Below are 27,027 nucleotides of genomic sequence, written 5' to 3' on the forward strand. Positions count from 1 at the left end.
GCTGGAACAAGAGGAAGGCAGCTGAAAAAGCAATAGATGAGAGGCAGATGTTGATTTGTTGATTACTAGATATCAAGGGCATCTTCTGGGTATCAAAGCAAGAATATCACTACAATTATCTCCATTACAAGCAACAGACACTCAGGCAATCAGTTAGGGCAGGCAATCAATGAAAATTTTACATTTCTGAAATCAACCTGCATTTACAATCTTCATCTTGTAGCTCACGTGACAAATCCTGCCACTACTGCAGAGCCCTCTAGAGCAGCAATTACAGTGATAACCTGCCCTCCAGCTCTTGGGAACAAAGCGGGCATGGATTCACCTCTGGAGGAGCTGCTTTCAAATAGGAGAGGGCAAAGCCCCCTCGGTTTAAACCAGCTTGGTGAGCTGGGATAGAGACACGGGATAAAGAAATGAGGAGTGGTCTCAAATGCCTGAAATCCCTGCTTGCCCAATCTCAACATCTCGCAAGATCCTGCCCTGATCTTGTTTAAAAGCACAAACCAAAGATGATAGGAGACATTTTCTCCTTCCTCCTCTGCAGGTGCTGGCCTCAGACATCTTCCCACTAATTCCTACTCCAGACTCTTTGTCTGCCTTTCACCTTTCTCCCTCTTTTCTCCACACTTTCCTCACAGCATTGTTCTCTCATGTCCTTTTCCCCTCACTTCCCAGCCCATGAGCATCTTCTACAACCAAAATGTGCTTCATCTTGTCTCAATGTATTTCATAAGGTGACAATTCTCAGCCTTTCCATTCTGCAGAGCTATCACATTTATCTCCTTGGTGGGACAGTTTGTTCTCTGCCTTACAGATTGCACCTTACTGTTTACAGTAGGTCTGAGAAGCCTTTTAATCACTACAAAAAGGCAGAAAGATAATATTGTGCCTACTGAAACTGGGTTGTATTAATTTACAAAATACACCTCAGTTAATTTGTAACTTCACTACAGGATTTGGCAGGGTAGTGCAAGATTATTGATGGGGATCAATCTTCCCTTACAAGGCATCTGAGCAGAGAGAGGGCAAGTGCCTTCTGCCTGGCTGCTGCCCAAGGTCTAAAAGCAGCACCATCTCCTTACTCCTATGAGCACACTCAGCTCCCCGTGGCAGGCTGCTCCTCATGTTACAAAGCTTCCCAACGTATGGTGGCCAAAGGTCGCTTCATTCACTCGACAGAAGAGTCAATTTAGCTTTATATGGTTTCAAGTTTGTGGTATTTCAGAGAAGCCAGCAGCAGAAGCAGACTAGCTTTATCCTCAAGTTACCACCCAGCACTTAGCCCCAGATGTCCATTCTGATAGAGCACAGTCTGTCAAAAATCTATAATTCATGCAGAGACAGATGCACAGATACTTACACAGTGGCTGGCCTTGAGTTGGGGTTTTTCCAGTACAACTTCTTAGCAAAAATTTCACACATTCTATTAAATAGAAATTTGAATCTGAGATTTCAAACCCTTATGTCACTACCTACACAGAGAAACTCAGAAAACCTCAGGAGGAACCTGAGCAGACAAAAGATTTGCAAATCTTTCAAACACAGGAAGTATGTGATTTTCCAGCTTCAACAAAAATGCTAAGATGAGCTCTTTTAGTAAGAGAGCAATCACTTTAAAGATTAGGAATAAGAAGCAGTTTAAAGAAAAGCATCAGACAGTTTATTCTTCAGAGAAGAGAAGATAAAGGCAGGGATGCGCATGCGGAAGGAAGGCTGTTGAACAAAGCCAAACTCAGACCAACAGCCTCAGCCATGTTCTGGATTTCACTTTGCCAGCTGCTGCCTAATTAAGAGTTTTAGGTGCCAAAACGTACTGACTAACTGAGAAAAGGACAGCACTAAAAATATTATATGGAAGCCCATCTCAGCCAAGTGGAAGTTAGTAGACAGACATAAAGCTCCCTAATTATATTTCTCCACAAAATTACAACTACCTACTGAGAGAATCCATCACTAATTGTGGTTTTCCTAATATTTCAGCTTCACTAGTTACTCTTTTGAGGAATCACCTTCACGTCCAATTTTAGTTACTTAAAAATGTAAGAGAATGAGGTGTAAGTTATTTTAAAAATGAAATTTTAGGAGCCTTTTCATTTAGAACCTCCAGACTGCACTAGTTCTTTGCAAATAAAACAGTTGGCTAGTGAAAACAACCTTTGCCTTTGCTGTTAAGTCATTTGGCGTTCTAAGGGTATCTCGTGCATGGAAGAAACCTGACTTTGGGACTGAAAAATAAAATGTACTTATGCAATTTCTACAGAAGGAGTCAAAAGCATGACATTGTCTTTTTTCCGCTTGCGGAGCACAACACCTAAGTAGACCTAGCAGGAGCAAGGGCTCAGCAGTAGGCAGAGCATTTAGAAGGCGCTGGGAGGCCGTGACAAAGTGCTGCCATCGTGTCAGCATGGAGTGGGAAGGGCTCTGCTCCAGTGGGCACCGTGTGTGACGGGCTGCGGGCCCAGCCCAGCCAGGGCGCGCGGCAACGGAGCGGGATCGGCCGGCACGGCCGCTGTAATTAAGGAGCAGCCTATGAGCACGGGGAGGGTAATGCCAGCCCATCTGCCAAGCCCTGCACGAGCTGGCACCGTGCCTCCCGCCTGCTGCCGCTGCTGTCACCCACCTGATCCTTGGAGACCTGCTCCGACGGAGCGTTCACGCCAAGCTCTTCCAGAGGATAGACAATCTGTCGTCTCGGCCGCACGGGAGCCATGTAATGAAGGGCAGATGTCAGGGAATGGGCACAGGGACGCTGAAACTGAAAGACAGCGATCCATATTTCAGCAGAGAGAATGTCAGAGCAGTGCATCACAGATGTCTGCTGCATGGCTTTGCAAACACACAATTCTTAGCTCTGTTGGCTAAATCTGAGACAAAAATCAGCAAATAAACAAACATACTCAGAGCAGAGGAATGAACTGCAGATAATTCCTGACACTAATGAAGATAATTATGAGAGTAATTACATTACTATCTCTGTGGGAATGACAGATAAACAAGTGGTTTGGTTTATGGGATTTTTCAGCACAAGTATTTTCCCCAGGAGGATATTTTTCTCCATAGCGATCATGAATCAGCTTGATTTGACCTCATTAAGCTGTGTTATCTGCTCACTGCTAACCTTTGCTCGCTTGGCAAGGAACGCAGATGAATTTATATGGAAATTCTATACCGACTGAAATGTCTGGTTCATCCAAGTGATAAATGTTAATAAACTGGCAGAAATTTGAGATGAACAAAACCCTAATGCTCATCTGAGCAGCCTGGATCATTAGAAATAGCTGTATCTGTCTATTACAGCATGACTGGCTCTGGCGTAACTTACAGCGTGAAAGGGAAGAAAATAAGAGAATTACAGGAAATACAGAATGAACATTAATGCAAACTAAATTACACTCAAGTGCCATTCCATCCACAAATATTAAAAACTTGAAGTTACTACATTGAGAATTAAGTAAAATACCACACTTACCACTTATTAGATAATAATATTAGATAAGCTAAAGTAACTTAGAGCAACTCTGTAGCCTGGTAGCCTGGAAACAGTCAACACAGGAATCACTGCTAAGATTTAACTTCTCTTCCATCCAGGGCCATTAAACTGCATTTCTGTGAGTGCCTCTTCAGAATGTGAGAACCTAATGCCACGCAGGAACATTGGCTCCTCACTGGAACACTTAGAACTCCACAAAAGTGCACAGGAAAACACATCCTTTTGCAAATGTACCCAAGTCTAACCTGTCAAAAGTTCACACATGAAAGTCAGCAGTGGTTTCAAAACCACCCGAACCACCACGGACAGAACCCATCTCAGTCACCATTTAAACACCAGGTGCCCAGTCCAGCCAGCCAGGCAGAAGCCCACGCTGGAGGTGAGTCTCCAGGGGAAAATTCCGTCTACCCTGAGACAGGCAGCTATGACCGATGGATGAACTGCCCTCGGGATGCACCATGAGCTTCCATCAGTGGTGCCAGGAGCCCAGGCGATGGGGCTGAGCCAGACAGCAGCTTCACATAGCTACACAGGCTTGAAAATGTTACCTTGCGCTCCCTTTTCTGACGTGAGACTGACGGCAAAACACATATGCGAGTATTGCTGAATTACATTCTTCTTGGAGACGGATTTTCTCCATTAGAAGTTCAGTTCTTACCGTTATCCCGTGACACTTGCAGAAACACAAGCCCCCCTTCAAAAGCCAGTGAGGTGCCTAGGTCCCACTGACTTTCGGTGAAACACAGTCTAGAGAACCTGAATCCCTTTGGAAGAGTTTTTATAAGCCACCTGGATGCATTTAAGATGATCCCCTTGCATTTACTCAGGCTACACTACCCTTGTGCTGGGCAGAGTGCCAAGGACATTTCCACTCTCTGCTCCCCCTGCCCCCTCACTTCCTGAAGACTGGTGGACACCACAGACCAGCCCTGCTACGCAAGAGCTGTGTCCATGGGTCCTGAATATGTCACGCAGGAAGAAAGTACAGTTTGCTGCAGATTGCCAAGAAAATCCCTGTTTGCAGTCATTCACAGAAGCAAATAAAAAATAAAGTGAGAAAAGGTGCCAATATTTAATACAAGAAATACAAATTACTTTTTCCTTACCTGGCCCTCCACACATTCTGGATAAACAGGGTAGTAAAGAGAAGATTTGTGACCCAAGCGAAGAATCTCCTTTAGAAAGTATTTTGTATAGTGATGAAATACAGGATTTAAGACAAAGTGGCAAAGATGTCCATGTTCCTCTTGCTGGTGATGATTAAAACGAATAAAGTCCTCAATGTTGTAGTGTGCTTGAATATACTCAATATCCTGGAAAATTAGGAATTTGTGAGTCAGCAGTGACCAGCAGCTACCTTGGCAGGATTTGAGCAAATACCAACCAATGAGTCACTTTCTATCAATCAAGGAACTACATTGGAACACTGAAATCAAGTGTCTGTGAGAGCTGTTCTCAACTAAGGGCACTGACTGAACAGACTTTCCTTGAAAATCTTTTCATTGTATCAAAGCCTCTCCTTGCAGCTTGCCCGTATTTACAAGGACTGCACAGCTGACCCTTTCCCCACAACGTCTGATACAGGTTAACAGATATCCATGGAGGGGAAAAAAACCCCACCTGTTTTTCTGAGTTCAAGGCACGGAAGCCCAGGCTGTCCCTCTCACCAAACTCCAGCTGAGAAAGGGAATTCTACAGAGCAGAGCTGTGTAGAAATGCCCTCTGACAAGTGTTCCCTGTTGAAGTGATAACCTGATATTTTTGCACATTTATTCACTCAGTCTATCCTCTTAGCTCTTAATATAATCAAGAGAATTACTCTTGGAAACAGGAGTGACTCTTCTATTGTAAAAACTAAGCATTAGAACTGCTGAACAACCTAAAATCCACCTTTTCGGTCCTAGCAGAATACCACAAAAGTAAGACTTGGAGAATGTTTACTTTTCAATAATAACGTGCAATGTCTTCTATTACTCCATCAGAGAATAGGCTTTTTCTTTGTTTTCAAGTGCATGATTCACAATCTTTCAGAACCTACCGTTGGAGAAAAAAGTTATGAAAGCAAATCTAGAAGGAGAATTACCGCTCTTTGAAGGACTTGTGGCAAAGCTGCTCATTGACTTGGAAAGCAGAAGGTAAATAGGTGATTAAGCACGTATTTAGAGGCAGAATGGCTTTGTGCTAAAGCACCAAAACAGTGCAGGAGGAAAACTTTCAGGACACAGCAGCAGCTTATTGAAAATAACAGGATAATTTTTTTTATCTGTGTGTCAATCATTATCTACAAAAAGAGAAGTAATACAGTGGACACAGGCTGGAGAGAAGGGAGCTTCTAGAAGCAGCATTTTCACAGACGCTTTGTTAGGCACACATACAAGAAAATCCTCTGCAAAACCATGTCCCTAAAAGACATGTCTTTTAAATATCTCCAGGGATGGTGACTCCACCACTTCTCTGGGCAGCCTTTTCCATTACCTGATCATCTTTTCAAGCACAAAACTCAGCCTTTAGTGTGAAGACCAAGCACCACAAAGCTCATGGAACACAAACAGAATTTACCATTTCATCCCTAGTGACAGAAACACCAACGATTTGATCCAAAACTTCTGCTACAAAAGCCCGTACTGGCATCCCATCCTGCAAGGCAAAGGCAATAGACACGTATTTCCAATTCAGCAGAATCTCTTTTTAATGGTAACTGTGCATTTCACCACAGAGTCCCAGTTAAAACACCTTCCTCCCAGCCCACCTCCGAGGCACTATCCCGGTCTAGCCAGTCCGCTCCCCACGAGGGCCCTGTTTGAGCCAGGTGTTGCTGGACTCTGGACCACACAGACCTTTCCTCACTGAAGTTTCAGTTTGGATACAGCTGCTGCAGGAGTGCTACACGCTCAGCCACCACTTCAGTCCTGTGTTAAGTCCTGATCTTAGGACAGAACTGAACACATATCTGCAACAAATACTCACCGGATCTTTACGAGCCTCAGTGAATATCTTTGAGTCATTCCATATCTCTTCATCCAAGCTAAGAGTTTCAACGAGCATTTTGACACCCTGTAGGTCATCGATTGTTGCTTTTCTTACGTTAAATGACCTAAAAAAGGACAAAAATAAAAAAAGAAAGTTGACTCTGTGACAAAATGAAAACAACTGCCAGGCTTAAGACAACACATCCTTCACGAGTACCAAGCACATCTTTCAGAAGCTGTAACTGATTGCCAAATGACTCTTGTTCCAAAGGCAGATATTAACTTATTGCATGGTAATAGAAAAGATCAGATTATTTACTTGAGACAACTCCAGAGTCCTGCTTTATCTGCTATTAAACACTCAGCCCAATCTGTAACTACAGGTATCACCTGTCTTCCAGTGAGTAAAAGTCACCAATAAAGGGAGGCAAAGAACCCTAAAATGAACGTGGAACCTGTAGCTGCACACTGCAGCACATGGGGAAAAAAGCAAGATAAAAACAGGGAAAGACAAGAAAAAATGAGAAAAGGAGAGAGAAAAAATAAAACTGAGACAAGTGTCATGGTATAAAGTAAAGCAGGAACATCAATTTCTCCAGGAACAGATTACCAATTTTTGTTTTAGGCTTTGATGCTTCAAACAGTAACACGTGAGGATAAACCTACATGACTGCAGTGCCTCTGCTAGGTGTGCAGTGCCAGTTAGCAATCACACAGCAGTGACGTGGTATCAAACTGCCTGTGCCACGCACGGAACATCGCACCTACAGACAGCAGTGACCTGGCACTCGGCTCACTTACAGACTGCCAGCAAACATCTTCCCACCTACTAATTAGGAAGAAAATTCACCTCACAGTGACAGTCTACAGCAGCTGAGGAGCTCTCCCAAAGTCTGTCAAAGGCAGCAACCCCTTCCTGGTTACACACAGCTCGTGTAACAAACACTTGTGGAGTGCTGTTCAAGAAGCTGAACTACAGCTTCAGTTCCAAGAAGTAAGTCCTTTCACCCACGGATGAAAACTTGCAATTCACGTAGTATAAGTTGTTTTATTCCTGTTCTTCTCACTTTCAATTTAAAGGTGGATGTACTGTTCTTCAGCTTCAGTCACACTGAGAGGAATTTTGTGGAATATGGATTTAATGAATAGCACTAGTACCTTAAAACCCCTAAATTTATCAAGATTCTGGTATGTTATGAAAAATTTCACAGTTCAATCCACTGACCATTTTTCAGCGCTCAAAAGCATACATTTGGTTACTAAATTACAAACTAATCCTGAACTTCCACAGCTTTTCACACATTTCCAGTGTAAATTCCAAGAGCCAACAAGTGCTGAGGACGACGGCCAGCAGGCCCAGCAACGTGGTTCCCTCTGCAGCCCCAGTGTGCCATTCTCCCGCCGCTCCCCAGCCCAGCTTTGCCCCCACCCATGCCCCAGAGAAGGCAGCTGTGCCTACAGGGAACTGCATCTCAAACATGACAAAACCAGAAAATGTGAAAAGTTGAAACTGCGTTTCTTTTTTTTAATAGGCAGATGCACCAGCTCCACCGTGAGTATGGAATATGGGAAGGACTAACCAACGTCTGTACTCATTTCTCTCCCAGCAATGAATTAACTCATTCTAGATCCTCAAGTCCTTTGACTGCTCAGAGACAAGGACACTATTATTATTATTATTATTATGCTTTTTAGTGAAAATTGAGGGAAAGTATCCATTAAGCACCTCAGCCTATGCCTTATCTATTTTTTTCTCCTTCACTGTTAAGTAGCAGACTCACAGCTCCATTTGCTGCACTCTTGCTTTTTGTGTACTTAACACTTTTTCTTATTCCTTTTACTGCCCGTACTAATCAGGAGCTCATTTTGTGCCTGTGCCTCTTCTGACTTTGCCCTTTCAAGTCTCCATACTCCCCTCTTCTTACCCTGTTTTTCTTTTAGTCCATTTTCTGTGACTTCCTTTTCACTTGCATGCTTTTGAAAGCCATAGGTGCAAGTACAATGTATTGATCTTTCACAGATTTTGGTTATTTCCAAAGAGTATCTGCCGCTGCACCCTGTGGGTTTTGTTCTGCAGAAACTTCCCAAAAGCTTACTCTGGCTTCTCCTAAAGCTTTTCTGATCCTGAACCTCAGTGAGCAGCTATTTTTCCTTACTATCCTGCAAAGCTGCAGGGAGATTTGGCAAATGCTACCGATGACCCAATTTTGTTTTCATGGAAGGGCTGGTGTCAATTGGAATTTGCACAATGTAATCAGAATAGTAACTTTTTTTTAAAAAGCCTTGATAACAACTTGAATTTTGCTCAAAATCACAAGAGGACATATGACTTCCAACCCTATTGGTGGATTACTGAGCAGCTGGGCCTGAGATTACCAGGAATTACTCCAGTGGCTCTCTCTCCAGCCAGTTGGACTCTTATTCAGGACCCAGAAGCACAGTTTCATCCCAGGGTAAAAAGCTTCTGCCTAGGTCCAAGAGCAGCTGGCCAATTCCTGCATGAACTATTTGTGTACCACCAAAGGTGATTAATATGCAACTAAACCTAGAAGTATTTTGCTAAAACCACACAGTGGTTTTAGTTAGCTACATTAAGATCAAAACCAAAAAAAAGAATCTCTAACTATGCCACAATTTAAGCTTGGTCTTTGGGCCAGAATAGGCTTGCTATACAAGCAAAGCTTTGGAAAATTCATTCCACGTAACAGAAGACACAGCAAGAAAGGTTTGGTGTCCTAGTTCAGTGATATCTCAGCCTACAGAGTGTTCAGAGCATCACAGAAACGGAAGGCATGAAATAAATGATTCAACACCAAAAGTAAAAGAGAAAGCATGTATTACAGATACTCAACAATGTTACTGCTGTGATCTGTACATCCCAGAAACACATGACAACAGTTCTCTTAAGAAAGCTACAGCATATTTCCAAGAATTAAGTTACACCAGGCTATCAGGTGTCAGTGTCACACAACCTGACCCACATCCCCAAGGCCAAACACAGCACCATGTTTGTCTGCTGGCCTTGGCCCACAACCAGGCAACTTGGAGCTGCTTGTCTGCACCGATGTCCACGTGCCCTACCTTAGTACTGTACATACAAATCCCAAATGAATGCTCTCACTGCGCTTGGGTTTTACTGAGAGGACACTCCACACAAACACTGGCAGCTGGGTCCCACAGCAGCCCGGAGCACAGCAGTGCTGTCCCGAGGAACGACTCACGTGAGCAATCCCGCCCGGTGGAACACGTACAGCTCCCGGCCCAGCCTGGAAGTGCAGCAAGGGACAGCCCGAACAAAGCTCTGGATCAGGGGGAATGCCGGGACATGATGCGGCACCAGGATGACACACAAGTCTCTGTCCTGAAAGAGATTGGCAGGCCATAAAGGTGATCTCTAAGCTTTACCCAAAGCCCTCGGAGGGGACAGACAGCCCTGAATGCGGGGCTTACGCTGCACACAGCCAAGCATTGCTCTGCCTGGGCAGCACCAAGGAACCAACAGCTCAGAAATGGCTTTGCTTTAGGCAAACTACAGGGTGAACTTTCCTTACTAATCTGGTGATTCCATAGTGACATTTTGTTTCAAAGACTGACGTTGCTGGATGGATAAATGGCATAAATTTGAAGCATTTTCTGGGTCCACTCTCTCTAGGAACTTTCTTTGGTGGTAAGCAGTGTTTTTGAGTGTGCTGTTCTTAGGGCCAAGTCTGTGTCTCTGGTACCCAGGGCCTGACTCTAAGGCACACTGCCATGCAGTTACTTGCTACAAGACTCTGGTGTGCATTAAGAATTCTCAGAAAGTGGACTTGGTTACCTCAGATAGAGCAATCGCATGGAGAATTAGCAGGAGATAGCTACTGCGCCGTGAATCCAGAGTACCACTGTTCAGTCTACAGGCAAATACTATGAATCTCCTTAATACCACTGTTTTATAGGATTTAAATCCACCTCCTTACATTTTTTTTTTCCTGATTTGGCTTTTAATTTAGGTACATTCTGGATCTATACATGATTTGAAAAAAGTTTGAAGCATTTCTTTTCTAAATCTGCATCTCAGAGAAGACCCGATGGAACATGAACTAGATAGACTGTTTACAAGAGCATGTAGTGCCAGGGAAATGCCTTCACACTGACAGAGAGTAGGTTTAGATTGGACAGTAAGAAAAAGTTCTTCCCTGTGAGGGTGGGGAGGCCCTGGCACTGGTTGCCCCGAGAAGCTGTGGCTGTTCTATCACCGGAAGCATCCAAGGCCAGGTTGGACAAGGCTTGGAGGAACCTGGGATAGTGGAAGGTATGCTGCCTATGGAAGGGGTGGAACTGGGCGATCTTTAAGTTCCTTTCCAACCCAAACCATTCCAGGATTCTAGGATAAACAGAGATATGCATTCCATGAAGTCCAGAAGCAGCCAAGGAGGTGAGTAGCTCGGCCCAGGGCAACCAGGTCCAGCACACTTGTGTGGGGCACAGACTCCCTGGAGCAGCAGACCCAAAACCCCTGGCTGCCAGCTGCACTGCTGTCCCACCGCACACCACACAAAAACACTCCAACTTCCATTATACTCACCGGGAAAACACTGAAAGCATAGTGCAAAAAATCCAGTGACCTGCAACCAAGAGCAAATATTGGTAAATAAAGCACATACCAGACTGCTCTGATGCACTGGGATATTGACATCCCTGCAATTGCAGGAACATTCGTTCACAGCCGATCAGACGACCCCGATAGATCATCAGTAATCAACTGCTGGTGTGGCATGCTGCACAGCGATTTCTGACTTCTAGAGCTTAAAGCATCATTATTAACAGGAATAACCAGAATGTTTGATGTAGTACACGAGGCTCCTCACTAAAAGGGCGGGGGGTAGGAACAAACAAAACATTGGCTCTCATGTTGTTGACTCCAACCTCTTCAGAAGCCGTTCCTGGACTGTCACAGCAGCATTAGTATACAGCAAATATTAATTCAGTTGTTGCTATGCTCCACAGTATTTTCAGCCAGCACCTGTGACTGAGCTCTGTGACTTTCCACTCAGGAAAACCTGCCCAATGTGCTCTGACAGACTAACAGGAACATCAATACTTAGAATTGTTTTACAACACTTCTTTCCACTTCTCTCCCACTGACTTAGCGCTATCCCAATCTCTTCCATGCTGACAGCAAATTGTGACATTTCAGTTTAAAAAGACTTGAGAAATCTCACCAAAGCCCTGCTGTTTCTCCCATGTGTAAGGATATCAAAGAGCTCAAAATCCAGTTATGCTGAAACTTCATAAAACATTTTTCCACCACACAAGATGTGTCTTTTGAAGAAATTCAATACAGATATAACTCACCTATAAATACTGATAAATCCCCTCCTCCTTTCAGAACTGTAATTAAGCTCCCTTTAATTACCTCTTTAATAATATTACATAAAAGAGAAATAATTTCTAATTGCAATATCCACACTCGGATGTAAACTTAAAGCTGCAAGTACAGATCAGGATTGGGGTACGATATGTTCACCTATTCAATACATAATTAAGACTAGTTAACAGAACAGCTAACCAGGAGACAGGAAAATGCCATTGCAATGTAGTTTTCTCTGTGGTATCCAGGGCCTTGTTGGCAGCAAGGACCACAAGACTTGAGGTGGGAGATTTTTCTGGGGGCTTAGAAAAGATCAGCAGATAAGCCAGCCAGCAGTTCAGTTCCTTCACATTTCACTCTCAATGCACTAACAAGTCACATAACAGCTCTGGATTTAGGAGATGGCAACACTTAGCAGCTTCACTGGGTAACAATTCCCGAGGAGCAAACTTCCCTCAGGGCTAAGATGCAATCACACCCACACTTCAATCACACTACTATTTCTGGGTCCATGCTGTGCAAGGCCAGCAGAAACTCCCTCAGGACAAGATTCCAGGCTGCAGTCAGCATCGCCTCGTGCCCTCCTTCACATGTATTTGCTTTGCTAATATTTCTTTTACAGGCAGGTGGATCAAGCAAAGGCAAGCCAGAGAAGCATCCAAGCAAAATGTTTGAAAACACCAAGATCGACAGAGTCCTCAGCTCTACATGAGGTAATCTCAGGAAAAGTCTTCAGACAGGAATGCTATCTTCTCCAGATACCCATCTTGGAATCCACACTGCTCCACAGATGTCTCCAGGTAAAAAAGACTGGGACCACAGCATTGAATGATAAATGCAGTGAGAAATGTCTTGAACAGAAACAGACGTAGATACAAAGCACAGAGCATCAGACGGGGGCAAAAAAGGGACAGATCCTTATCCCAAGCAGGAAACTATGAGCAGAGAACTCGAGAAGCCTACAGTGAGATTATTTCCTGACACAGGTCTCCACCACAGCTCCGAATTGCTGTTTCAGTATAATGGAGTCATTCCAGAGCAAGCCTCACTAACATTTTAAAATAAAGCCATCTTATTCTGCAGTAATTACCTTGCTTGAATTTTTACACCGGACTGGCCATCAATTAACTGTTCTGGAACAGTCTCTCTGCAGCGCAATTGTTCTTATCACACATCAGTTGATCAATGCTTCTAAGTACAACGCAGACTTCTAGCACTGCATTTCACTAATTAAACTAGTTCTTAACAAACTTGAGCTATATTACTGGGTATATATCACTTGGGAAATAGTACCCAAAAGACCGTGTCTTTGCTTTGGTAACTTTGGATATTTGCATTTGCAGCAGATTTGGTGTTCGATCCCCTTGAGTAGGTGTGCTCCTTAATCAAGAAACAGCTCAACAAACAGAACCAGTTTTCCAGGAATTCTGATTTTTCTTCTCAGTGAAGTTTACCCTTACACTTCCTCTATGCCAGGGGAGTTCAGAAATTGTTACTCACCGATGACTACTACTACTACAAGTAGATACATGTTTTTTCAAATGCTATTACAGATGTTGAACTCATCTATCACATCCTTAACTCCTAATGCCTGGTGTCTGCAGACATGACATGGATTTGAAAGCATGGAAGATCCTGGGTGTGGTCAGCTGCTTCATCTGTTCTGTACCTTCCTTTCTACCATCAGATCAAAAAGTTCCTGGAAAAGTTTCTGCTGATGTGGTTGAATATAGGTTTGCTCTTTGAGTGTGGAGAGAAATTTTGGAAGAAAAAAAGGCTAAACCCCATTTACAGCCCTATTCTAATCCACCAGGATCTAAGAGTCCAAGGTCAGCAGCAGCAATCATGTTAAAAAACCTTTTGTCTCCCCCAACCACAGAGGATTCTAGAAAACAGAAAAATTTATCTCAGTGGTTGGAGACAGTGTTTAGAATGGGAACATTTCCCTGCAGAGCTAAGAACAGCTTTATTTCCCCGTGCAGTGAGATAACCACTACTGTAACATGTAGCTCCTCTTGCAGCTAGCCAGCTTCAGAATGAGTGTCTCTATAGAAGGAAGAAGCAGCCTTTTTCCACAACCTCAACTCACATTTTTTCCAACAAAAATGAATTCTTCACTTTTTGCCCCCACAGACCTACCAGAAATAGGAAGTTGCAAGTGGAGGTTGAAAAGCTATTACTGAAGGTAAAAGAAGCAGACAAGAAAGAGGTCAGAAAAAATCCCACCTATCTGCAGCAGGTGCTGTCACTTTCTGATTTGTCCTAAAAACATAACCTTGAAAATGGTTATTAATGGGAAAGCAGTGACTATTCCTCTATACTTACCTTGTTTCATACTTCTCATCGATACAAAACAGACGGATACAGAAAGCATTTGAAGCTCCTCTGTACACAGGATGCAAATCCCCGTCCTCATCAGATGTCTCCAGGAGAGGTGCTGCTGAGCCTTCAGAGCCTGTGGTGCTGACATCACCTACCAGCAGTTCAGACTGGGAAGCGGCCACGGCTCCACCCTTCTGCAACAATAACAGACAAGGGATGACTTGCAACATTTCACAAAGTATTTTCATTATTTAAGCCCCATCCTTTCTCTCCTCTCAGTGACCCTTTCTTCCCTCCCTGATGGCTGCACATGGGGAACTGGATGGGCAAACTCACCCTGACCAGTAACACTGACCCCCTCCCTCCAAGACCCCAGCCAGAGCAGCTTCTGACCTGTGCCCCACAGCAGAGGCACGTGAGGACCAGAGCAGAGGACGGGGCAGGAGGGGAACTCAGCAGGATTTGCTTGTCCTCATCTCTCCCAGCCTTGCTCTATATATCAGCTCGGAGAGGGATCAGCACGGCTGGGTACAGCAGCATTACCTGCACAGCAGCATCTGCACCAGGAACATCTCCCAAGTTTTGAGAAGAAACAGGCTCTGGCTCTTGGCTTGTTTGGTTGCTTTCTCCTTTATCTGAGCAAAGAAGAAGAGAAAGTGCGTAAGGTTTAGTAACATGAGCTCAACCCTCAGAACCACAACGATAGCTGGAGCGGGCCAGGCTACGTCTGTCATAAGATTTCATTTTAACCAGCACAGTCAAAACAGACCCTCCTATAGTTACTTGGCTAGAGCTTCATTACACTACTTGATTTCAGAGCAAAAAAAAAAATCCAGGGAATTGGTTGTAAAATAAGACCTGAACAAGACAGTTTGGGAGCAATTCCTATGTCAAATTTTTACCCTATCTGAACTGAAGAACAGGAGTCTGGTATCTTCAACTCCATGTGTGTCGCTAACTTGCTTTCTGGTGATCATAAGGACAAGCAAGGGCTCTTCATTCTCAAATCAGTTCTCCTAAAAGAACTGAAATTCAGGTTAAATCTTAGTCAAACCAGAACTCTTACTGGTACAATAAGGGACAAGAAACAGGGATTTTAATTCCTTTATAAATTTTACACAATAAACTCTTTGAGGTGTAGGTGTTGCTGCTGAAGAAAACGCATCAAGCAAGGACACCCTTGCATTTGGAAGATCCAGTAACATAAGGAAGTCAAGGTTTCTGAGCTCCAAGAAGAATAAAAAATAAGCTTCAGAAAACAACAGCATTCATCCCTTCTCCCTCTGTTTGCCTTGGGACACCCACGTAAGCTACCTTCACAGACAGACACATTTCTTCACACAGTAACAGGCACTTTTATTAAAAATACCTCGAAGGTTTAAAATAATTTAGCCAGAACTATTTAGAAAAAAAAAAAAATCTTATCTCAGAATCTGTTTCTCTGTCAATAAAAGAGTGCAGATGCAACATGCAGGGCAAGGGGAAATGCAGAGGGTAGGAATCATGGGTTCTCTGGGGGTATCACAGATGTGAGCCTTCACAGAAATGATCAAATGTCATCTCGATTAACCAGCTCCATTTCTCATTACCAACAGCCTTGCAGGTGTCAGAACTTAATTAATACAAGTCTCTTGTTGTCATGTAAATATTGATATGTTGTTTCTGACTTTATACTAAAACACAAATCCTCAATGGCTCCACCATCCACTCCTGTCAGACGTGGCTGCATCGCTGTTTACAGACATGCCATACACGAGCGATGGGAAGAACTGCAATATTGTCACTAAATCAAGTAAGGACCACAAACTAAGAAAATTAAAATAATTCTGTGATTGCCGGGTTGTTAGCTGAGGTACAGTCAGCAGGATCAAGAAGCCAGTTCACCATGAGGCCTGATGAAAAGCCCTCGAATCATTCCCACTGCATCATGTTTTCTAGCAACTAATTCATGACACCATATAGAGTAACACCCAAATTACTGTAATTACCCTGAAACCTAAGTGGCATATCAGTACAGACTGTTGTATACTCTTTCATTATTATTCAGTATTGCATTTTGAAAGGAAAAATAATGTCAACCTGTGGTCTCTACTTAAAAGCTAAAGAGCTTGAAAAAAATATCCTTTTTATATGTAGGAACATGAAATTACTCTACAAGGGAATGCAGCTTGCATTTTAAAATTTCCAGCCTTCAGATTCAATAAAGCCAAGCCCAGATCTTCTATGGATGTCAGGTCACTGAACCTGCACTGTCCTCACAGCAGGGCACCAACCAGCAGCAAGTTTTCAATGCAGTCACTAAAGCAGCCTTCTTGGAATGGGCATGGCTTTGCAATATCCACAAAGGCAAACTATATGGGACTAACACCACAACAGATTTCAAGGATACAGCCTGGCCCTTGTGTTGGAAAGGCTTAACAATGGACTACTGGGATGCAACTCTTCTGTTCTAAAATGCGCAACACTACAACAATAGTTTTAATTACTATTCAATGATAACGGAATTAATGTTCCTGAGCAGTGAACAGACAATCTTGCTATTAGGTTTCTAGTGGCTCTCTCTAGGAATAGCACCAGAGTCAGGCTCTCAGCTTATGATACTCAAGTTTCTCCTCATGTGTCCAAGATCATTAATGATTTGCACTCAAACTACCTGAAAGTCTACATATAATTATTTTTTCCCCCAGAGCTGGCTTTGTCATGCCAAATAAAGGGACACAACTACTTTAATATGTCTTACCTGAAGGCAACCCACAGGACTGCAGCTACCATCAAAACCAATAAAGTTTTTAAATTAAGAGAGAAAAGAAGAGAGATAAATTCACAGGACTGCTAACCATGCTGCTTAAAACATTTCTGAAAAGCCCTCAAATGCCAGATTCTCAGGAAACTGAACAGAACAGCTGCTCATGCTAAGTTTTAACATATAGAACAAGTCCCATAGATTTCCTAAATGATAAAAAACATCTAACAGCTGTATTGTTAAAACCTGTAACCACATACTCACTGAAAAGCTCAGCAGCACACAATTTGCCACAAAACATGGGCCTACACCTTGCAGTCCCCGGAGAAGGAAAGGGGACACCAGAACCAGAACCAGCCCCGGGACAGGTAAGGCTGAGAGGGAGCCCTGGAGGTCACCTTGCCCAAGCCCCTGCTCGAGCAGGGTCACCCAGAGCAGACAGCCCAGGACTGGGCTCCGGCTCCTCAGTGATCTCTCTCCCTCCTCAGTCTTGTTCATCCTCCTACCCATGTCTGTCACCTCTTCCAAACTAATGCTCCTGGAGCAGCAGGAGCACAGGATCAAACGGGAGACAGGCAGCTTCCTCCGTCTCCTCCGTGCAAGATGCTTCCTTGCAGGGGAGGGGAAGTCCACAGGAGCAGCTATGAGACCTGTTCCTCTCCCTTTTCTGTTCTGTGACTGCCAGCTTCGATGTACCAGCTGGTGACAGCCCTGCAGCTCCCTGGTTGCCTTTTTTGCCTGCTGCTTTGTGTTCAGAAAAGCAGATACATAACAACCTAATGGTGGAGGGGTTTTATTCCATTACTGATAATTAGTAGATAGCAAAATGTTGCCCTTCTGCACAAAAAGCCCTTTGACACTGAAAAATAAAGACAACTGTAAATCATTTACGTGACACTTCTGTTCTACAAACAGGTGACATATTTGTGCTACTGGTTTTTATCACTTGCAGGAAGGCGGCTTGTACATGTGTTGCAGTATCATGTCCAATATAAAAGTGGAATAAAGAGACAGTCCCTGATCTCCCAAAATCTTGTAACCCAGGAGACTGCAAACAATAAGCAAAGAGAGCAGAAGCTGAACCACAAGGAAGAAAGATGACATGAGTCAACAGGACACCATAACAGGCACAGTTAACCAGCTGCTCAGCTACTGACAGAGCCCCCCTCACCACCAGACTTTACAATCACATCTTCATTTAGCAGCACAGCTATATCTGATAGACAGTACACCCCATGCTACAGCTTTCTGAAACTTGAAGCCTACATTTATCCCACAGCTGGCACAGGCCAGCTCCCCACAAACAACAATCGCTTCTGAGTCAGAGACCGGGGCTATCAAAATTCCTCTCCTCAATTAAAAAACACCAGACATCCTGCGTCAAAACCAGGTACGTTAAACTTGTGTTTTCTTGCTAGTAAACCTATATATCCTTTTCCAACCTCCTGCAGAACCTACTCAGAAGCTAGACACAAACACACCTTTAATCTATTTAGCACTTTAGAATACAGATACCTCCTTGAACACTCGGCTTCCATGGCACTTTGAGAATATCCTCAGGATGTGGTTTACAGAGTCCATGGAAAGGCCCTAAGTCAAAACACTCTTGAAACAAGGAAACGTCCACGTGAGAACATAAGCTCATAAATCCTACTGCAGTGCCACCAACCTGGAAGATAAAAGCCATGTCACACGAACCTGTCATTCTAGGTCAGGACAAAAAAAACTGAACAAAAAACTTCTGAAACATCAACTTTTATGTTCCATCTCTGACTGTGCATTACAGAAAAGTATAAAGGAACTATTTCAGCAGAAGCTAAAGATCCTTTTTAATTTTTAGCTTGTAACACGTGTATTAGGACCTCTGCAGTAGATGTTCTAATTCCTTTTTAGCTATGACTTGCAGGAATACTAGCTCTATATATGGGCCAAATAATAACCTGGTGTTTCAGTAAAATATTTGTAACAGCAAATAAAAAAAACATACTTCCAAAACTGCATCATTTTCTTTAAAGTTAGAGTGCAGCTGAAGTAGAACCTGCATTCAGCTAGCTGTAATGGTTCACTCATTACTGGACACTGATCTGCACCTAAATTGGGCTCAAACTGAAAAGTGTATTTTACTCTCCTAAGAAATTAACAACTCAAGAAATCAATTATGTATTATATAAGGACTACCTAATGCAGTATGTATTGTTTGCAGCACTTATAAGCCCCAAATATATTTCTGTGTTCTGAAAAAATCCAAGAGCTAGTCTTAAAAACCAAATGCCCTGGCAAACATGGGAGCGATGGGATCCCTGCAATGCTGGCACCCACGGTACTCTGGATGCCTGACTGCTGCTGGAGTTCCCAGCAAGCTGCAGTCCTCAGCAAGACAACACACTGGGACCAGGGAGAACTGGCATGCTGGAGAGCTTCTGGCTTTCACCTGAGACAACTCTAGAAGAAAGAAGCTCTTTAATTTTTAGTACTGTATGCAACTTTCTGGTGAAACACATTATCAAAACACATTTTCTTTCCTCCTCAATACACAATGAAAGCCTTTATAAACCTAAAGAAAACTCAAAGGCTGGATTTGTACAGCTGTTTTATCAGGCCATCGGCACTTCAATAAAGACTTTTAGAAGTGTGACGTTTAATTTTTCTGCCCTCAAACAACAAGTGATTGTTTGTTTGCGTAACCAACAAAGCTGGGGTGCGCAGTTGCCTGGCTGCTATGTAATTTCAGGCCCAAGGCTCAGCAGAGGCTGATTAACCAATCCATCTACCATATGTGCAAAAAGAGGCTGCCAGCTTCGTTCTCCGCAGGGAAAATTGGCATCCATCGTGGTTTGCGTGGAGGTGCCTTCCCAATCTGCCGTGGCAGCGGCTGCCCGGATAAACTGGGGGCCAGAAACACCTTTCGGTGGTCTCACATGGAGCTCTGAATGTGCCACTGAAATGTATTATTTATAGCAATGGCCCTCTGCAATGTGCCATTACACTAATGGTGCATTGTTTCTCATTTGGCTCCCAATGGCAGTGATTACATGTTGCAATTTTACAAAACCATTTGCCACAAAAAGCAGACTTCAGGAATTAAGGAGGTTATATTGCCTATCAGCTTGCACTACCATGCACAATTACTAATACATGAAAATCTTAACAGGAATTTTCAGCAGGATAACTATTACCACTCCTTTCTTATTTAAATTGATTCCTGGGTTTGTCTTCATTTCAGCAAAAATCTGTTTGAGCCAAGAGAAAGAAAAATTATCTACAGCACTTTAAACTGTGAAAGGATTACTGGCTGCTCATTTTCATATGCAATATGAGCTTTCATCGGGAATGAAAACAGGTCATCTGAAATGCAAACGTCTGAAATGACAACATGGCTTCTTCAACGTGGTCCGTCCAAATTCCTTGAAAAACATCTGCACAAGAACTGGGAATTGCTGCTTCATTCTGAACTGGAAACATCACTCCTGAGGACAGACACGAAGTACATCGAGAAGGGCACTTTGTGGGTACAGACCATGAATTCTGCCTTCCACAGGTGGGCTGCTGATTTTATTCCCCGAGCTAGAGTGAGCTGTCACACAGGACATCTCTAATGCTACGATCAGACTGAACCAGAGCTCATGGCAGACTGACCTCACAAACAGCTGCCTGATTTTCTTCACCTTCACGTTCTATGAGATCGACAAGGAGATATTCACCGTAGGTTTCCTTCAGAGTCTCACTTTGAGGTGTCCAGATTAGCATGAGATCATCATAATCTTCCATCCTACAAAAGAGAGATCAGGTAATGTCCTAAGGCTCTGCCATTAATAGGTGCTGATACTTCCGTTCTACTCCATTAACATATGGAAAAATATCACAAATATTCATTCCAAAGCCTGCACCCACAAATCACTTCACCTAGGACACACCCTCAGTGCACACTAAAGTGAGAGTCTCAGCAGCAGAGAGGCAACCAATCCCAAAAGTCAGCAGAACCCACCAAAATCTGTACTGCCCAGTGGAGATGCTTCACTTTCCTTAACAAAATATAAGGGAATCCCAGTCCAAAATTCTCCTGCCTCAGTCTCCTTATGAGTGTGGTGGAGCACTCGTACAGGTCCCAGACTACACGGATTTTTATTTAAACAGGCAGCAGAGACTCTCTGCCATTAGACTGCTATTCCTACCCAGGATGAATGTAACTCTGAACAAGAAAATCCAGCACTTTTACCAGAGCAGTGGTAGAATTCATTAGTCACACACGCTGTGACCATGGCGCAAAGGCTGGTGGCAAACCAGCTCTAACACTCAACTGCTGTCAATAACATGAAGCCACTTGCATTTATCTCTTGGGGAAAATGCTGGAATTAAGTGGTACAACCAAAAGCAGCAGAGAGGAAACTGGCGCTGTGTCGGGCTGCCATAAGGAACAACTGCAACAAACTGCAGGGGAAGCCCTCCCTGCTTCAGGCCGGGAGCAGGCGGCTATCACACCAACACCCCGGGCACGCTCGCGCTGGACCGTCCCGGCGAGCCCGTCCCGGCCCCGGGGCCACGCGCGGCGACACCGGAGCCGGCGGAGCCCCGCGCGGTCTCTGCCGCCACCTGGCGGCCCCGCCGGGAACGGGCAGCGGCTGCTTCGCTCACTTGGGATGATGCACAAGCCGCCCCTGCACGGGAACCGGGACCAGCCTGCGGCACGACCCTCGCTCGTCAGGGATGCGCAAACCTGCTGCTGCAGGCAGGCATCCAGGAACAACTATCCAGGCTTCCCTCGATCATTGGGGATGCACAAACCTTGCTGCTGCAGGGAGAACCAAGAACTTCAGAGCTTCCCTGGGTTTTGGGGAAACCCTGTTTTGCTCCAGGACCCCACTGCTCAGGTAGGGAAGTGCCTGTGTGCAATATCTGTAAGTTGTAGATCATTGTTCCACACAGGCAGGAATCCAGAAACAATAAACAGATTCTCAGTGCCACTCTTTACGTGTTTCTGGATTTGGAAGGAGCCTTAAAAATAACACAGCTGGGCAAAAGAGGTTCTGTTTCTCATGGTATCCAACATTGTCCAAGCTCCCAAGCACTGCCTGACTCCAGCACAGGAGAGGTAGTCAGGGGGTCTCTGGATGGTTTTGCTGCTCCTGCACACCAGAATGGACCTGACCTCTGGATAAGACCACCTTTGTAATCAAGGCTAGGGACCCCTTGGATCCTGACCTTGTTCCTGCTTTTTTTTTCCCCTCAACTAAAATGAGGCTCCGGGAACAATGAAAACTCTGTAAAAACTTAAGTAACTCATTCTTTATCTCTCAAACCAAAATGGTCACCCTTATCTCCTTCACAGGAAGTATCCCAAGGGAAAAGCCGCAGTGAGGTTTTCTATTATCAGAACGTCACCACCTCAACACAATTAATTAGTATAGCAAATCTGCTAATGAGCTATCAAACCTCAAACAAACCAAACTAAGAGGGGTAACAGAGTGAGACTGTATCCTAATTGAATGCAGTTATTTCATGGGGTGTATAATAGACACACACCTCCTCCAAACAGAACCTTGTGCCAAGTGCTCCGAGTGCCCTACGTCATTCTGCTCCGTGGGACGCAGGACAAGGCCACACACAAAGGTGCAGATGGCAACTCCTGGAGACTGACCCTGTGACAGCCAATGGGACTCACGCCCATTCATCTACCTCCATGCACACTACACTGTAGGAACACAACCATTTCAACTTTTTTGTTCTCCTTCTAGTATCTTTCACCAGAACTACAGTCTTTAAAATAGTAAAGAAACCCTCCAAACCCCAGCAGCTTTCCAATATAAAAATGCCACGAAACTCCTCTACTGTGAGCACGAGCACAGAGCTGCAAATTGGACTCTTACCTACAGGGTACAAACCCAAGAATGACAGGATCTAGACAAGATACCAGCAAGAACCTTAAACATCAAAGCTTAGCAGGCTGCATTCTAGCACACTGCTGACATCTCACATTAGAGAGGCCAGACAGAGAGTAACTTCAAAATGGATGGTTAAGCAAAGTATCAATTTACAGCTGCTGCTCCCCCTCTGTAAGTACAGGAAGAGGGAAGAGAGATTACCCTAATCTCCTCTCACTGCCCCAGAACATGTTGCTAGGCAGGTGGCTGGGGACAACGTCCACAGAGGAGTCTCTAAGGGCTCTGCTGACCGTTACTATGGATGCCAGCGAAGCACAGAGGTGAATGCAGAGGAAAGGGAAAGGCAACGCTCCTTCTGCAAACAGAAATTAGCCTTACCTGTCATCTACTGACGGACAACACTGAAGTAGGAAATTTATATCATAACTGTGTCATTTCAGAGGAAAACCAGTTCCCCAGTTAATTTTCTAATAATAACAAAACTAAAGCAATTTTTATTTTTCATAACAAACTACAGAAATCCCAGACAAGATGGTAGCTCTTATCAGGAATATTGCTATGGCCCAAGTGATATTTCCAGTCATGCAAAAAAATATTTCTATTGACAATATCCAATGGCCATCAAAAAAAAAAAAATTATAGTCTAAACTGAAAAAAGTATTACAGTTAGAACCAAGACATATGGAAAGGCTTTAAATCTTTAGGCATTAACTCACCTATACTGATATCTTCTCTGTATAAAAGTCTACCGCTTGTTGATAGGTGGTAGATGAGTCAAAAGAAACACTCAAAAAGCCTAACAACTGTACACTGAGTTAGTATGAAAGTGCTTTTTAACATATTGAAATATCTGGAGCTACAGCAGGAGGATGTGAAGGGGCAAAGGTCAGGCCTCTGGCCTTTTTCTTGAAATGCTCAAAAGTCAAGCAACAGGAGGAGCACAAGCTGCAGACTTGCTTCAGAGCCATTTGGTAAAATTCAATATGTGCAATAAAACACCTCTCAGAGATAGGCTTCTGTCAGAATCCAGCCCAGGCCGGCAGCATGAATCAGCCCATAAACAAACAAGTGTGGTTTTACCAGGCAGAGACATCAGACACACTCAACGTGGCATCACCATCTGCGAGCACCAGTCAGTACAGACCCCCCCACACCCCTATCATTTGATAGAGTGTCCAAGGAACGTGCTGCTCCCTAAACTTCCACTCCAGCAGGCATCAGAAATGCTAATTTAATCACAACTCTGCTACCTAGCCACAAAGCAACACTTATATTTACTACATGCAAAACCAATTCCAGAATAAATCAGAGTTAAATCAAATTACTGCTTCATAAAACATTACCCTACCTGCAGTCTTCCCCCTGTGAAGAGGACAAGTAACCCAAAATTTGATGGATACAAGTTCTATTTCAACCACACTATAGGGAAGCATCTCCACAGCAACAACAACAGGAAAATCACCAGACCCCTGGGTCAGAAACCTGGCATTTCTCATGTCCTGGACACAACACTGGCACAGGCAGAACACACGTGGCAGGAAAAACCAAGAGTGGCAACAGTCACTACACAGGTAGAGAGAACAGACAAGCTGCAGGGAAATGCACGTCTGCCTCGCGCACTGCAGGCAGCTGTGCTGAGGGGAAAGGAGAAAATAATTGTCTCACGTTTTTAATGACATTTACAACTGGGACCCCACAGCAAGAGCAAAGCTCTGCTAAAGGCACACTGTGTGGGCATATCAAATCTTTGCTCCAAACTGGGGCCATCAAAAAGGGTAACACAACGGAAGGAGAAATGTGTTACCCCATTATTTTCTTCAGCTCCCTCAGCAAGGCCAAGGAGGCTGCTCCCCCAAAACACAGCCAAAGCCAAGGTAAGGAGCACTTCCACAGGAAAAACTGTACAAAAGAAAATTACTTTTCATGTCTGAAAGACTACTGGAACTAGGGATTCTCTGGTCTTATTTACCTCTTTTAGGTAACAGGCCTTCCTATGCAAGTTTTGTTTGACTGTTCAGCACGAAACAGTAAGAAAACTAAAAACAAGTTGGAAGAGGCTCTAAGAAACCTGGAAACCACATGCATTCCCTAAAATACGCAGTGCTCTAATTCAGCCAGCAGATCACAGAAAAAACATCACTGACAAAAAACAGTCTTTCTACACATTTCACTACTTTTCAAAAAAATACAATTGATCTTGTGATGAAATAGAACAAAACAAGCATAATCCTAGAACTACCTAGTCTGGTTATCACAGAAAACCAGAGCAGTCAAACCAAGATACTGATGCTGCAAATTAAGAAAGGAAAATGCTTCAGTTTCCCCCAGACAGATGTGCTCAGGGAGGCAGGAACGAGGAGCTGCATTACCTTGCCTGGCGCACGTACAGCTGTGGGTGACACCGATGCCTGGGGCATGCCAGCAAGGTGAAGCGTCTCTCCATCGGTGAGCCTGGAACAGGTGTCATCCTTTCAAAGACATTCCCCATGCCTAGCTCTGAATGACAAAAACCTGCCGGGGGCAACGGAGAACCTTCATTATGCGAGCTTTAAATTAGCAGCAAAACTGTCTGAGGAAAATGGAGTTTCAAACTTAAACCACAGATAGCAAAATGCTCCAAATCTGTTAAGTTAGGCAATGAGGCTGAAACGACAGCAGTATAAACATGGCAGAATGGTCACCCAAGTCATCTAACTAATCCAGCATTCCAAACCTAAATAAGCTTCAAAGCAGTCAGAAATTGGTAAAATCCAATCCCTATAAAAATAGTAAAGCCAATTCTCTATGCCTCTGGAGAATCTCTGTCAGCACTGAGGGAAAGCTGATGTTTGTTGCCAGGGTGGGTTTGACAAAACCCTTCATTCAAGCCCTCTTTTCTGTAGCTGACACACCACTACAGCCTTTTAGTATGACCTGGAACCAAGATGCCTAGAAGCTGGCTAATTAGAAAAGTTCCAGCACGCTTCTCAGCTCCATTAAGTGCATGCTTGGTTTATTAGTCTGAACTCAGGACTAAAATTCCAAGTGACATGCTGTTCTCTGATTAACACGTGTATTTTCTTTGTACCTCATTCTAAACAAAATAACCCAAGTTTCCTTCCATGTCCACAGCAGCCCCTCTGAGCCTCACCAAAGTGTCCTCTTCCAATCTGTACTGGCTTGGCTAAGTAAGAGAAAGTGCCAATTTCAAATCTCTTGTCTCTATTCAACCAGAAATCATCACAAAACTTGTAGGAATTGATTTTTGAGATCTTTACTCCTTTTTGATGTCCTGTTTCTGGCAAATTTAAAGTTTGCAGGGAATGGACAGACTGCTGAACAGCTGCTGGAGCAAGCATGGAACCACAGATATCTCTTGCACAAGGGTTCCTCACAAGAGGATATTTCTAGATTATGTTTTCCACATGTTTAGAAACTGATAACTGTTCCCAGTATTACAAAAAGAATACCACAAGGAACTCACAGTGCATATTAATTAGATTTGCAATTGCTTTCATTTCAAGAATAAAACAGTATTAAATTCTTACCTAACTTCTCCTCAGGTGGTATAAAGAGAAGTATAAACTGCAGTTCTGGTAGTAAGATAAAAGCTCTCCTGGACAAATAACAAACATATTCAGTCTTTCATCATTACACCCATCAATGACAGACAGCAGCTAGTTTTTTTAATATATAAATGTTTTTCTCCAGTGTCTCTAATCTTCCTTCTTTAGTCCACATGGCTCAAAAATTAAAACATTTCTGACAAACAATACCACGTGAAATTCATCTGGGTAATTTTTACTGGGTTTTTTCCAACATTATTTCTTTCAAATTTCCCAATCTTTACATTTCAAACATCCTTTTTTTATAGCAGTTCCACAGTGGTGAAATATCAAAGATACCAGGCCTCTGCTGGCAGACCTCTGACATGGTATCTGGATGAGACAGCTTGACTTGACAGCAGAAGGCGGCACATGCCTCACTACACAAGGCTACACAGGAACTCACCTAACGATTTCTTGGGAACATTCAGCCGCGTATTCTTCCTTTGCCACAAAGAGATGCACGAACAGCGTGTTCAAAGGCTACGAAACGAGGAATGCATGCAGCTCATGTTTATTACCTCAGCCCAAGCATCAGTATGCATATACATTTCCAGTATACATGATCTGCACTCAAGGAGCAGCTATGTATATGTAAGTGACTTCAAAGCATGTGTTGATAAAGTTATGTGATTAACGTGCTTTATATCATTTTGTGCTTCTGCAACATTTTTTCTTTGTACTCCG

General features: G+C 43.6%; 1 protein-coding gene across 14 annotated transcripts in view; it reads right to left on the reverse strand.

Moving 5' to 3' along the window:
• Positions 1–27,027, reverse strand: part of CFAP61 (cilia and flagella associated protein 61) — a 97,288-nt gene that overhangs the window by 65,314 nt on the left and 4,947 nt on the right. For 13 of the 14 annotated variants that reach the window (XR_007202424.1, XR_007202421.1, XR_007202422.1 and 10 more), the window contains exons 4-16: positions 26,747–26,823; positions 26,284–26,351; positions 25,126–25,267; positions 20,514–20,646; positions 18,393–18,546; positions 14,678–14,769; positions 14,138–14,328; positions 11,027–11,066; positions 9,684–9,823; positions 6,461–6,587; positions 6,053–6,130; positions 4,600–4,806; positions 2,624–2,758 (exon numbers count right to left, since the gene is read on the reverse strand). Coding sequence is in view for 8 of the 14 variants with exons in the window: in XM_048297997.1 (XP_048153954.1) it covers positions 2,624–2,758; positions 4,600–4,806; positions 6,053–6,130; positions 6,461–6,587; positions 9,684–9,823; positions 11,027–11,066; positions 14,138–14,328; positions 14,678–14,769; positions 18,393–18,546; positions 20,514–20,646; positions 25,126–25,267; positions 26,284–26,351; positions 26,747–26,823 (1,584 nt within the window). In the remaining 6 variants the exon portion in view is untranslated. The remainder of the gene's footprint in view (positions 1–2,623; positions 2,759–4,599; positions 4,807–6,052; positions 6,131–6,460; positions 6,588–9,683; positions 9,824–11,026; positions 11,067–14,137; positions 14,329–14,677; positions 14,770–18,392; positions 18,547–20,513; positions 20,647–25,125; positions 25,268–26,283; positions 26,352–26,746; positions 26,824–27,027) is intronic. The other variant, XM_048297998.1, reaches the window with a different exon arrangement.

The sequence above is a fragment of the Corvus hawaiiensis genome, chromosome 3 (assembly GCF_020740725.1).
Source record: "Corvus hawaiiensis isolate bCorHaw1 chromosome 3, bCorHaw1.pri.cur, whole genome shotgun sequence".
NCBI classification, from domain to species: domain Eukaryota; kingdom Metazoa; phylum Chordata; class Aves; order Passeriformes; family Corvidae; genus Corvus; species Corvus hawaiiensis.